The sequence below is a fragment of the Grampus griseus genome (assembly GCF_964374135.1).
Source record: "Grampus griseus genome assembly, chromosome: 6".
NCBI classification, from domain to species: Eukaryota; Metazoa; Chordata; class Mammalia; order Artiodactyla; family Delphinidae; genus Grampus; species Grampus griseus.
The window spans coordinates 22,435,961-22,450,628 of record NC_139000.1 but is presented as its reverse complement, the minus strand read 5'-3'; the positions used below and the strand labels follow the sequence as shown (position 1 = coordinate 22,450,628).

The 14,668-nt window shown below is 37.3% G+C and overlaps 1 protein-coding gene across 2 annotated transcripts in view; it reads left to right on the top strand.

Annotated features, from left to right (window-relative positions):
* MUSK (muscle associated receptor tyrosine kinase) overlaps positions 1-13,791 on the top strand; it is a 90,357-nt gene extending 76,566 nt beyond the window's left edge. For both annotated transcript variants that reach the window (XM_082657413.1, XM_082657412.1), the window contains 7 exons: positions 756-1,044; positions 4,942-5,117; positions 5,790-5,813; positions 9,426-9,627; positions 10,138-10,329; positions 11,504-11,652; positions 12,849-13,791. In XM_082657413.1, the coding sequence (XP_082513539.1) occupies positions 756-1,044; positions 4,942-5,117; positions 5,790-5,813; positions 9,426-9,627; positions 10,138-10,329; positions 11,504-11,652; positions 12,849-13,531 (1,715 nt within the window). In that variant the 3' untranslated portion in view covers positions 13,532-13,791. The remainder of the gene's footprint in view (positions 1-755; positions 1,045-4,941; positions 5,118-5,789; positions 5,814-9,425; positions 9,628-10,137; positions 10,330-11,503; positions 11,653-12,848) is intronic.
* Positions 13,792-14,668: the final 877 nt, after the last annotated feature.

Genomic DNA, 14,668 nt, shown 5'->3' with positions numbered 1-14,668 from the left:
CTTCAATTGTTATAGCAGATTAGCTTTTAATCTTATTGCTGTGCTAACACTTATATTACCCATGAACACACAATAACCTGGGTTCAGGATAATTACTTACATCACTTTACAGATTAGAACACTGTCAGAGGCCAGATGACTCTCCCCAAGGCATGTGGTAAGAAAATAGCAAAAGTGAAGATGCTACTTAGCTCCTCTGAGAGCCATAACCAATGCTTTCTCCTTCCTGTGTGGCTTTCTTCTTATTCTTTAATGGAATGCTGGGAAGATGTGTGAGTGAGAGGATCTGATGTTTGGAAGATGTGCCACAAAATTCAAATCATTAATTATCATAACGTTTAAATAAACTATGTTCATCAAGCTGCAAGCTCTTTGGATCAGAGCAATTACTACGTTCAGTCACTTATTAATCATGATGATGAATATATTTTTTAGATGTATTTACTTGCTATGTACGCTTATATGTAACAAATGTGGAGTTAAATTTTATTTATGATGGAAACAATAAAAATTCTCCCATCCATTCTGGCCTTGAGCGTTTCCAAAGCTTTCCACACCCGTTATCACATTTGATCCTCTTCATAGCCCTCTGGAGTAGCTAGAGGTAATATAATTGCTGCTGGAAATGAAGACAATATTCAGATGGAACGTTTCAACCAATTTGCTGGTGCAATCTTCTATTTCTGTGATGCAGATGTGGAAATGGAAAACAAACAAAAAGGCAGCTGGAATGCTAAGAAATAGCATGTGATCAGGAATGTTTTTCACTGCTTCTTTCAGTAAACCACAGAAAGATGACAAAGGCTACTGCGCCGAGTACAGAGGGGAGGTGTGTAATGCTGTCCTGGCAAAAGATGCTCTTGTTTTCTTCAACAACTCCTACGCAGACCCTGAGGAGACCCAAGAACTACTGGTCCACACTGCCTGGATTGAACTGAAAGCAGTGAGCCCATTCTGCCGGCCAGCTGCTGAAGCTTTACTGTGTAACCACATCTTCCAAGAATGTAACCCTGGGGTGGCACCTACTCCTACACCCATTTGCAGGTAAACTTTACAAAATAAATAAATGGGGAAATTCTGTTTGTCTGTCTGCCAACAGGAAAAGTTTTCAAAAGAGGAAGTTGTTAGGTGTTTGGCTTTTGTCCAAAATATAAGGTAATTAATTGGACAAAATTCCTACCATGTGAATCACTGGTGATACCCTATTATACAAGGGCTCTAAGTTAGAAAATGTCATAAAAGGTATAATATTCTATTACATTTGTTATTGTTCACATTATTATCATATTCATAAACATCCCTGCTTTCTAGGAAGTGAAAAACAAAATCCCAAACTAATATGGACCTCATTAGTAAGCCAAGATAGAGAAAATAAAGACTACATATCCAGTATTTCAGCATTATTAGCCAATAAATATGAGATCTTGGTGAGCATGTCAGAACATTAAAATACATTCCACCCAATATTCTAATTTACGTACTGACACTCTTGTGTCATGGCGGGTGGAAGGAGTAGAAACAGTTATAAAACAGATATTTCTTGAAAACCCCCTACTCTTTAAACACTGAAATTTATAAACCCACTTTCAATAGAATTATCTTTGCCTTTATTTACTTCTTGTGTAGAAAAGGCAGGAATCAATGTAGCTTTTGAGCTAAATGGAACAAAGTTCAAATACTGTTTTGTACTGCTTTCTAGATGCACTGACATATGACCTCAGCTAAACTTCAGTTTCCTCGTCTGCAATAGAGCTGAGAGGATTAAAGGATAAATTGTACCCAGGGTATATATTAGAAACTGGATGGATACTGTTTGCTTTTCAAGAAAACACATGAAGACTACCAACACAGCACATTTCCAACTGTTTTGATAAAACCAGGAACTATTTAAATATTGAAATAGTTTTAAGGCATTCTATTTAGTATAAAAGGACTACAGAGGTCATTAAAATAGAGTGCTCCATTCTTCAACTTACTGCAAATTTTGAGGGTTTGGAGACATTTTAAGACTAATATAGGGACTTCCCTGGTGGTCCAGTGGTTAAGACTTCACCTTCCAATGCAGGGGGTGCGGGTTCGATCCCTGGTCAGAGAGCTAAGATCCCACATGCCTTGCAGCCCAAAAACCAAAACATAAAACACAAGCAACATTGTAACAAATCCAATAAAAACTTAAAAAATGGTCCACATCAAAAAAAATCTTAAAAAAAAATTACTTAAGACATAATTTGTTGTTTCTTCACTTAAGATTATATTTTCATCAGACATGACATCTAAGTATCTTTTGAGGAACAATGAGAATTAAAATTGAATTGTATCTTCATATGCTAGCACAAAATAAATTTATTGAGTAATTTCCCAACATTTATGCCCTAGACCAGTTTAAATGCATAGGCCACAGATGTTCTTTCTCAAGATTGAAAATAATTTAACTTTTTTGTTTTTTTAGAAAAAAATCCCATTCACTGAGATTTCAAATTTATTAGAATAGCATAGTTAATTAACTCTTAAATCTGTGAGCCATTTGTAGTGTACTTAAATTTTTTTCTTAATTCCAGCTGTTATTTAAACAAGTATTTTTTAAAATTTATTTATTTCTTTATTTTTGGCTGCATTGGGTCTTCGTTGCTGTGCGCAGGCTTTCTCTAGTTGTGGCAAGAGGGGGCTACTCTTTGTTGTGGTGCGTGGGCTTCTCATTGCGGTGGCTTCTCTTGTTGTGGAGCATGGGCTCTAGGCATGCAGGCTTCAGTAGTTGTGGCATGCAGGCTCAGTAGTTGTGGTGGGCTTAGTTGCTCCGCAGCATGTGGGATCTTGCTCGACCAGGGCTCGAACCTGTGTCCCCTGCATTTGCAGACAGATTCTTCACCACTGTGCCACCAGGGAAGTCCCTGAGTATGTTTTTTAATCTGAAAATTGTTTCTATTTCTTTAATCCTTGTAAACAATTTATTCACATTGGGGTTGAAAAATATAGTCTAGAAATTTTCACATTTTTATACTTCATTAAGGTTTTCTTTTCTCTTATATAATCAATAATTGTTTAAAAAATTAGACATTTAGAAAGACTTGGGAGTAGATTTCTTTTCATTATTTTCTTTCCTATAAGTAATATAAAAAGAATGGATAATATGATTTCATCATCAGACTTATGTCCTTTTTATTTTAAGAATTTTTCTTATAGTATATCTCTGAGTATTTTTCTATTTTTTTATGTGCTCTAGTTTCTTGTTGGGAAACACTGTTATTTGTACTTTGAATTTCTTGCTTGCTTCTCCCTCTCAGTTATCTCCTTGCTCACTATTTTCATCTTTCTTTCTGCATTCAGTTAGAACTTCTAAAGTTTTCCCCTATTATTTGTTCAATATCTTGCTGTGCCGTTTCTTTCTCAATGAAGATTTCACTTGTTTCAGTGAAACAGTTGTTTTCACTTCTTTGTGGTCTTTATTTTCTTCAGTCACTACCATGTTTAACTTAACCTAGTTTTCACTCTATTTTCCATTTCATCTTGATTTTTTTTCCCAGTGAAAAACGCTTCTGTAGAGGCCATGCTTCAGTGCATGCAATGAAAACAAAACAATTTTTTAAATTCTCTAACGTGTCTTTTCCATGTATAATAAAAAATAATTTTCCCAGGTATTTGCTTTCTCCACATAATGTGGGCTAAAAAGTTCTTTCATATGTCCCATATTGCTTTTGCACAGTTTAACTATAACATCTGAATGCAGAAAGATTTGCTTATATGACCCAAGGATGGGACCAGGCATAAGAAGAAGCAAGCCAAACAATGTTTCTCCAGTTCTTCAGAGTCTCAGAAGCCTGAAAGCCCCATTGTTCCCTCTTCCTTTGCAGACATATTAAGAATCTACATCCCATCATTGTACTCATGACTCCCATTATATCCCATCACATTAGTATGCACAGCCCTTTCATTCTGCACATGCTCAGTTGGTCCATATTGGCAAGTGGTTGCCTGGGAAGGCAGGAGTGTAGGCATGAGTAGTAAAAAATATATATACATGTATATATAACTACACATACACACGAATGTACACACTCACACAAAATTTCCTCCTCTTTTATACTTCATATATTGAATGAATGACATTACTATTATTATCCTTAATTTCTTTAATTATCTTTAATTTCCTCTTATTATGAATCCCAAATATCTTAATTTGGAACTAACTTGATTTTTCCTATGTAGTCTATCCTATTTCCTATAAGATAAGCTTGAACAATTATTAATCCACAAAATTCTAATTAGTCCAACTAGTCTACCTAATCTTTCTTCAGCCTTTTCACTCAGTACAACACAGAGATGAACATTGCAGCTTCATACTCACACAGACCTTACTCTAGCTTTCTCAGATGAAAGCACACACAGCAATGAGATAGGACTCAGCTTCTCCAAGGGTAGGGCTGGGTAAGGACTCCCAAGCCCTCCTATAACCTTTCAGGAAGGTGATACTATTCTGTTTTAGGGAACAAAGCACACAGAGACACGGACTGTGTTCCTCAGGCCCTGCCCATTAGCCCTGAGATTACAGAAAAACCTCCCAGGCTGGAAACTGCTTGACAATGATCTTTTAAAGCTCTGCGTACCTTGTTTCTGTACCTTTGTAGTTACTTTAATATGAAGTTAAGAGAAAACATATCTGGGATTCCTAATCCATTACCTTTGGAACTTGAACGTTCTTTTCCCCAGTAGCATTAGTGATGTTTTTAAAACAAAACAAGACAGCATTTCATCTCCTGGGAATATACTATATATTTCATAGCTTCTCACATTATTTACAATAAAAGGATCTTTACAAAAACACTTTTGCAAGAACAAACAGTGTACTGTGATGATGTTTTGAAAATATGGGATTTAGGCTCCACCACCAATTTGGCTTCAACGTGCTATGATTCATCAAATTTTGTTCTCCCTAAATTATTTTAGAGAATACTGCCTGGCAGTAAAGGAGCTCTTCTGTGCAAAAGAATGGCTAGCGGTGGAAGAAAAGACCCACAGGGGACTCTACAGATCTGGGATACATCTGCTCTCCATGCCGGACTGCAACAAACTCCCCAGTATGCACTGGGACCCCATGGCCTGTACCAGACTGCCATATTTAGGTAACAGAGTTCTCTCGAGACTTTGGAGGTTCAGAGAAATTTACTATTTTGAGGAAACTAAGGTGTGAATTTAAATCTCCTAATATTTCTAGGCATTTCCAATATTTTTTGAGTTCTGCCTTCCTTCCATACCCAATAACAGAATCCTATTGCTATCCTAATTGCACCGGTTAACATAAGGATTTATTCCATTTGTTCTAAAAGAAATTAAAGAGCACTTTTCGCTGCTGCTTGAGATCTTACCTTACTTCATAAGCAGATCTTATGAGAGCTCATAACATTTTATTGAATGTGCAGAGAAATGGCTAAGAAACAGTTCATATTTTGTCAGAGGAGTGGAATAAAAGCATAAAAGTCCTCTTTCTTACCCAAGGAAGCAGATTTTTCAGCATGCAAAAATAAGCCATATGTTTGCAAATGCTGATCTCACAAAACAAAGCTGAATGGCTGCATGTTGCTTTAATGAACTTCATCTGTAAGGAACTATGTGGTGAGCCCTAACAGCTGTTTTAATTTCAAAGATGCAATCCTTTCGCATTCGAATGCGAAGAATGTTTTCCCATTGTATATTAAAAAGCTGAAAGAGAACTTGCATTTCTTAGCACTCTCTCACAGAACACAGGAGCTATCTGGATGTTCACTTAAAACAAATTTTTATCCTTTCCCCTTCAGATTATAAAAAAGAAAACCTAACAAGTAAGTAATTTTGTTTGTGCCCTTGAAACGTTATGTGTATGTAACTGGATTCATGCATGCGTATTTACACCCGTATTTCATGATGTCCAGAACGGGATGTACGGTCCCTCTCAAAGTCTTTTCACTATACTCACCCAGGGTAGAATATGAAGGAAGATCATCAGAGATCCCAGTTTATAGCTTCTAATTAGGCCATGGAGAGCACCATATTTAGTGAATGATGCAAATCCCATCTCCTACCTCAAGGTTACTAAGTTGCTTTATCCCTTCCATGGCTATAAAGTAAGCCAATTTAAAATATCACCTTTTGATTTTGCATTCATGATTTTTGTATCATCCAATAGTATAAAGTTTACAGGGTCAAATCAAATGGTTTTAAAAGGGTGATCTCAAAATCTCTAGGAAAGAATTCAAGAAGGTTGCTTGAAAAGGGGTGTCCTAGAAACTAACGTGTATCAGATGGTACGTTAAGCCTATCAGAATGCAGAAATCTTCAGAATGAAATTAGAAATTTTTTTCATGTCGACTAACTTCCTCTGATTTTCATGTTCAAGGCTCAAATCTTATTCATTTCTTGGGCTAGATATTCCAGGCCTAATTGTTTCTGCACTTGGCTAAGTGCTAGGACTTGATTTTACCAGCTTACTTAAAGGACTAAGACTTAGAACATTGAAAGAATGCTACTGGTCACAACTGAATCACTCAGAGCTAGGAAACAAGAACAGCTTTGGAAAACCCTAAAAACCTATTATTCTGGAAGCCTGTCAAATTGTCATTCCCAACTTGAAAGAATGAAAAAGAAATGTTTCAATTCTTTGTCACAGAAGCAACCAAAGTTAACTTTGATTGGACTCTTAATTGATGACTGTGATGTTTGTTACCCTTTGATTGTTTACTCATTCATCCATTCACGCATTCATTGAGGGTTTACTGTATGAAACGTGCTGACCTTCAATCCTAGATTAGACAGAAATAAGACACACAAAAGCATCCAGATTTCTGCCTTCTACACTGATTATAAGAAATTGCGAGCAGCATAGATTAGCTAAATCATTTTATGAAATCTTTGCTATATGTAAGAAAATGAACTCCAGATGTCATAAACTGATCATTTCATCTGACCATACGGTGAGGAATGTCTAAAAATATGTTCCCTGAGTTAAATACAATTATCAAAGAAATTGGCTTTAGCTCTTCAGGTAGGTCGATCATTGAACAGAGAAGTCAACCTTATTAGGTAGACTGTCTCATATTCTGTGGGAGTGTGTAAAGCCCTCAAATATTTCTTGGAGAGTCTCTTGAATTCTGAGTAAACGCTAAAGGATATTACCAGTTCACTTTGAAGGGTGATGGAAGATTTCTTTTAATCATTAGTTTATCTTTTGGGTATTTCCTTCTTGCTTCCCTTCTCCCTGTCTTTTAATGATTGCTCCTACTTTCATATTAGCATTAAGTTTAGCTCTCCAATTTAAGCCCCCCTCCCCACTCATCTTGGACTGATTTTTTTAAATCTTCGAATGACTCAGTCCACAGAAAGTCAGAGCAGCTTTCAAACCATCACAGCGGAGCCTGGGAAGTCTGTTACATCCACCACTGCTGTGATGCTTGATGAGAAATGCTGTCATTGGTCCTGCACAAATGTTTTACTGCTGTGCTAATATTCTTCTAGTTCCAGGTGCCTGCTTGAGTCACAGGGGTAACCAAACTTGGTCTCCACAGGCTTCAAAACCACTTGCTTAGCCACTGGTGCTCAGGGCATAATCACTGCTTCCATGCCTAGACTAAGAAGTCATACGTAGGCACCCCTTATAATCTCTGCTTTTACGTGTCCTATTTCAAATGGCTTCAGGTATCCCTGCAATGAAAGTTTTCCTTTGACTCTGTGACGTGTTATAATAATATAGTTCCTTCTATGAAATCTTTGACTATATTGCAGTCAATTTCTAATATTTCATTTAGCATCTTCTAAATCTATGCTCTATAATCTGCACTTTTGTGCTAACACTGTCAGGTTGTGATATTAGTATTATAATAGCTTGCTAAAACAATCTGAAAGATTTTTCTCTTACTGGAATATATTATAAAACTGTGAAAATTGTATCTCTTCCAATACTGAAAGAATATAACCATAATTCTATAATGACTTAAACTTCCTGGTTATGGCTAGTTTCAGACTTTCTGATTCTTCAAATTTGGTAATTAATGTGCTCCTACCATTTCCCTTAAGATTTTAAAAATGTAACTCCATAGTTATATATCATTTCATTTTTATTGACCTTTGAGTCTATTGTTAAAATGACTCTATCATTCCTAATTTTGTATGTTTGTGCCTTTCTTTTCATTTTAAAATTAAAATGTCACTGATTAGACTACCTTGTAAATATTTATCAGAAAAACTATTGACCTATTTTTAAATTCTATCATTTGTGTTATGTGTATTCTAACGTATTAATTTCTGCTTGTACATGGCTCTTACTATATCACCTGTTTTCCTTTGTTTTCTGTAGATTGTTTCTTTTCCAAAGTCTTGAATTAAATATCTAGTTCATTCACTTCATTCATTTTATCTAATGGAAGAAGATAATGCTATGAGTTTATCACTGAACACATCTTTGGCCAAATCTCATCAACACTGCTAGGAAGTTACTTTGTCATCTGTAACTATGGCTACTTTCTACTCTTTGATTGAAAGGTTATTAAAGTGTTTCTTTTTTGAATGTCTTATTGGATTTTATTTAATCTATTATTAATTGCATTTTGATCAAAGAATAGATCTGCATCATTTCTTCTTTTGAAATTTACTGAGATTCATCTTTGTGACCTGACACAAAAGACCGTGTCTGTCAGTATCCCACAAATATTTGAAAATAAGGTTTATTCTGTCTTTTTAGGGTACAAAGTTCATTCTTCACTATTAAGACATTCTTGTTGATTATATTATTAAAATATTCTGTATCCATGTTTTTGTCTTTACTCAGTCAACTAAAAGGATTTAAAATATAATTCATAATGTTGTTTTAATAGATATACAATGGACGTTGCACCCTACAAACAGAGGGACATTAGTATGACATCTTTTGGTTTCCAGCGGTAATACAGATTTTAACTTATTTGTATATTGCATTGACCTTTTTAATAGGAATTTGACAGGAGTTCAATTAGATGAACTAACTTCCTCATTTCTGTCCTACTATTTCCATTTTCCATGTTCTTCCATTTAATTCTGTTTGTAAATCAACAAACCTCAGCTTTAGATAATCCTGACTTCAATTTCATAAAAATATTTTATTTAGTAACTTAACAATGTCCATGATTGTTGTCAGGTCATAAAAACTATGATGAGTGTGAAGACACTAGCCCAGGATTTGCATCTGTCTTGGAAAAAGTATTTCCTTTCTCTGAGTCTCATCTTTAAAGTTCTATGATTCTGTAAGCTGGATTTACTTACAACTAGACTTCACTGGATTCTTACAATTGCGCTTTATAGATATATAACCAGGGAGAACCTGATACATTAGAACATAATCTTAAATTTAGTTTCCTGATTGCCTGAATACGAACGTTGCTGCTTAAAAGTTTAAGAATGAGTGAAAATCTGTTGTTGACTTACAGCATTCCCACCAATGACGTCCTCAAAGCCGAGTGTGGACATTCCAAACGTGCCTCCCTCTTCCCTGTCTTCCTCCTCTGTCTCACCTACATACTCCATGACTGTAATAATCTCCATCATGTCCAGCTTTGCCATATTCGTGCTTCTTACCGTAACCACTCTTTATTGCTGCCGAAGACGAAAACAATGGAAAAATAAGAAAAGGTGAGATTCTAGTTTAAGTGAACCACGTGTAGTAACATTTTTAAAACCTTTACGTATTTGGTATTGAAGCTGGAGACGGGAGGAGGGGTATATATAACACTGCCACTTCCTTTATGACAGCCATTGCCTTGCTTTAACGGTAAGCAGCCCCACCATGATCTTTCAAAATGTCAGTGACTTGTTGCATAGGATCACATGTCCTAAGGTTAGTTTTTCACAGCAGATGGAATCTAAACCACGGTTTGGAAGAATATGGCCGTTCCTGCTCGCTGTCAGCCCCCTCAGCCCCACTGCCACTATCAGATTGGATAGTGACACAATTCCTGAAAAAAAGAATGTAACTTTAGGCTCCAAACCAAATTCTTCGTGGCTCTAAAATGGAAGGATCTTTGGTGAACTTAGCATAATTTGTTTCCTCCTAAACACCATGTCTCTTTAGAACCTAAGTCTGAGTACAAAGCTCTCACCTGGTCCTCAGCTCATTATTGATCTTACCTGTCTTACCTGCAGAGAATCAGCGGCTGTAACCCTCACTACTCTTCCTTCTGAGCTCCTGCTAGACAGACTTCATCCCAACCCCATGTACCAGAGGATGCCACTTCTTTTGAATCCCAAATTGCTCAGCCTGGAGTATCCCAGGAATAACATTGAATATGTGAGAGATATTGGAGAGGGAGCATTTGGAAGGGTCTTTCAAGCAAGGTAAAGTTGCCCACGTTAAAAAAAAAAAACAAAAAACTACCAACTGAAATACGTTGTGTCTGAAAAATTACCAGATATTAACTTGATTCTATGTAATGTGTATAATAGTTATTATCAAATTAGTTCATTCTTCACATCATTCACCTTATTTTTATTGAGTACTATACTTTGAATCTTGATACTTTTCCCCCTCTGCTGGAAAATAGGGTTGTGTATATGGAGGGAATCTTTATAAAGTGTTCCGATGATAAGCAATTAGCAAAGTTTAATCATATTTTCTTTTCGGAAGAGAATTTCGTTGTACATTTTAAATAATCATTTCTCACATTGCTTTTAGTAAATCCTTCTAAAATCTCTTCCATTTTCCATTGCTACAGTCTCCACTTCACTTAATGTTTACTTTGAAATAGTGTTTCAGTTTAAGAACTCAAAGCCTGACATGTATGGATATTAAATAGATGTTCACAGAATGGCAAGACAGAAAAAGGAAAAAAAAATTACGCAAAAATGTCAGCCAACAATGAGCTCAAAAAAACGAGTATGTATTAGGGCCAATGCTAGCCCAGTTAATGTCTTTGTGTGAGTTGGAATAAAATATCCTCTCTGCATGGATGTACCTCCACAGACACACAGCTGGGCCACAGAGTGTGGACTTGGTTTTAATCACCAACTGTTACTTTGGCCTGTTGCTCTTGGGCAGGATACAACCTTACTTCTACTCATAGTGGCCCTGGTATGGAGGTTACATGATTAATGAAAATCTCACACAAATACTTATTGAGAACCAAAAAATATGCAAGGCACCCTTTTAGGCTCTTTGGGGATATAAAGATGAATAAGTCATGGTCCCTGCCTTCCAGGAATTTCTATTCTGGCCAGAGATTAAGGGGTTAGGATGGTAATGATAATCCCATTGGATTTGGGCACTTTTGGTTTTCTGTTATTAATAAATAATGCATTTTTCAAACAATCTATGTTGAAAATAACCCCAGTGATTTTTATTCATTGGAGCCAAGGAACTTTAAGCGTGACCTGCCATTGGCATCTTACTTTGGTTCTGTGGCTCTGGGAAAGGCTGCATGAGTGTGGGGATGTGTATACATGGGTAGTTATCATGTGACTCTGTGTAATCTTCCTGATCTTTGATTTCTTGCTAAATAAATGTATCTCTCAGGGCTCCAGGCTTACTTCCCTATGAACCTTTCACAATGGTGGCAGTGAAGATGCTCAAAGAAGAAGCCTCAGCAGATATGCAAGCAGACTTTCAGAGGGAGGCAGCCCTCATGGCAGAATTTGATAATCCTAACATTGTGAAACTCTTAGGTATGAAAATATAAGTGAAGAAATGTATTGCATCAGAAAACAGAGGCTTGCCAAGTTTTTTCTCCTTCATACTTCACTTACGTTTTTTCTTTCATTCCTTGATCAGAGAGATGTCTCTGTTCCTCCCCATAGAATATATTCTGTACTAGGGAGTAGACTATTTCATTAAATCACCTAAATTCAAAAAATTGAAGTTTTAAAAAACTTCTCAGAGAAATATTTTATCATTTCATTAATTCTTTTACCAATTTTGTATTTAAATTTTTAATTTAATTTATATAGTACATATAAATATACAGATTGCTAAAGTCCCTGGAATTAAAAACTAACACCAAAATAAACAAGCCAAGACAATAGTATTCTCATTTCTCTTCCTTTTTGAACAGACTTCTAACTTTTGCCTGAAAAAAAAATAGTTAATGATCTATTTTTATGCTGATATGAAATTGTGACCATCTGATCTAATATTTCAAGTTGTCCATTTCCCTCTCAAATACAGCAAGATTTTAAAATTAACAAATGTCTTCCTGGCGCTAAATCTAAGACTCTTTATGTTAACATTTTGTTTCTTTCTGGAATGAACACTGTAAATTTACCTACATGTTTTACTGCAGTAACCTGAATACTTCATCTAAGATCCTGGATTGTTTCTGTGCTCCTTTCCAAATTTCATACAACAGCTTCCTTATCATCCTTCTTCAGAAAGGAAGCAGAAAGACAGAGCAATTGCATTACATACTCAAAGCAAACATCCACTCATAAATTCATTCACCCAATATTTATGGAGTACTTGCTCGCCAGACACACGGTAGGTGTGTGGAATTTAAAGAAGACTTAAGATATAATCTCTAGTTTAAAGGGCTAAAATGTTGGGAAGAAACCTCAGCTAAATGGGTGATTATAACAGGCAGGTAGATAGGATGCAGGATTAAGGATAAAGAATGACGGAAGGAAAATCTGATCCTGGAAAGGTCAGGAGCTGAAGCACCCCATGAGGAGTGATAGATCAGTTGAATCTTAAAAGATAAATAGGAGATGTTTACACAAAGAAAGGGGGTCAGAGTTCGACTATGATGCCCTCAACAGAAAACCAAGCCACCACATTTTCTGATCTGGTCATTTGCTTTCGTACAATTTTTTCCCACGTGTCACTTTAGAAACGCAACCTCTAACAGGAGGCCTTGTTTTGGTTCTAGGCGTGTGTGCGGTGGGGAAGCCCATGTGCCTGCTCTTTGAATACATGGCCTACGGGGACCTCAATGAGTTCCTCCGCAGCATGTCCCCTCACCCCGGACGCAGCCTCAGTCCCAGCGACCTGACCCGCGGGGCGCAGGCCTCCAGCCCCGGCCCGCCGCCCCTTTCCTGTGCCGAGCAGCTGTGCATCGCCAGGCAGGTGGCCGCCGGCATGGCTTACCTCTCCGAACGCAAGTTTGTCCACCGGGATTTGGCCACCAGGAACTGCCTTGTGGGTGAGAATATGGTGGTGAAAATCGCCGACTTTGGCCTCTCTAGAAACATCTACTCGGCTGACTACTACAAAGCCAATGAAAATGACGCCATCCCCATCCGTTGGATGCCCCCGGAGTCCATCTTCTACAACCGCTATACCACGGAGTCTGATGTGTGGGCCTACGGGGTGCTCCTGTGGGAGATCTTCTCCTACGGCCTGCAGCCCTACTACGGGATGGCCCACGAGGAGGTCATCTGCTACGTGCGGGACGGCAACATCCTCTCCTGCCCAGAGAACTGCCCCCTGGAACTGTACAATCTGATGCGTCTGTGTTGGAGCGAGCTGCCTGCAGACAGGCCCAGTTTCACCAGCATCCACCGAATCCTGGAACGCATGTGCGAGCGGGCAGAGGGGAGTGTGGGTGTCTGAGGTCGAAGATGGGCAGGTAGAACTCTCCAGTCTCCTCTCGGACTCTAGGAGCCTGCGGAGTCCAACACCAGAGGCCCAAGGAGACCCAGATAGGAAATAATAGTAGCAGGCATGGGTACCATGCTGTTTGTTTCTCAGAAAAAAAAAAAAAAGGGCAGAACTCCTGGGGTGGGTGGAAAGTGGGTGATGGGAAAGGCAGGGGAGGAAAAATGTCAGATAATTGGAGATAACTACTCTTCCTCATGGGGAAAGTTTGTATTATAGACTGTACAGGAAAGCATGTCATCCTGTTCAGTTCCTGAATTAGCTGGCAGCAGAGTAAGACTCTGCTGTATTAAATTTTGATACAAAACGCAGCTGAGAACTCCATTTTTAATGGAGTTCATTCTCCTCCATTAGGAAAGTAGCGTATCTTCCTGTAAGAAGTTTAGCTCAAGCACAGAAAACTACAAAGAAGGGAAAACCATTTATCGTCTCCTCACCCAAAGACGGGTGCTGGTTTTTTATTCAATATTTCTTGAGTTTAACGCACACTTTTATATTTGTTCGTATTCTACAGAGTTGTGGCTTACTTTATTGATAGAAGGTTTCCAAGGAATGAAATGATAAATCAGCAAGGCTATATTCTTATTGTGATAAGAAATAAGTTCCCTTTTTCTGTCTTTGTGTTTCTTCTTTAGAAGTTTCTCCTTTAGAAGTCTCTCCTTTGTGTGCACTTGTCATGAATTTACTCTGCTTATTTTATTCCTACATTTTCTTTTCTGAAAAAATCTTTTGTGGCTAATTAATTTACATTTTTCTTTGAAAGTTTTTTTGGTACTTTTTCTTTGCTCTTATCTTTATTTCTTCCTTTTTTCAGAACTCGGTTCTTTTTTGGTTATTTAGCTACTTTTTCTTTTTATTTCATCCATACAATGAACACCCTGGCAGAAATAATAACTTTCTAAATAACATTGTGGACTATTATGTATATACCTTTTGCAAAGTATTACCATTTTCTTCTGCACTTGCTTTTGAAGCCACACATTTTAAAGTTGTCATCCATTAATTTTATTGCCACAGTCTATTAAATCTCTTTATAAAGCATAGTTTATAATATGGGATTCTGCAAGATGCTCTTGTGGCTCTGAGTTATTT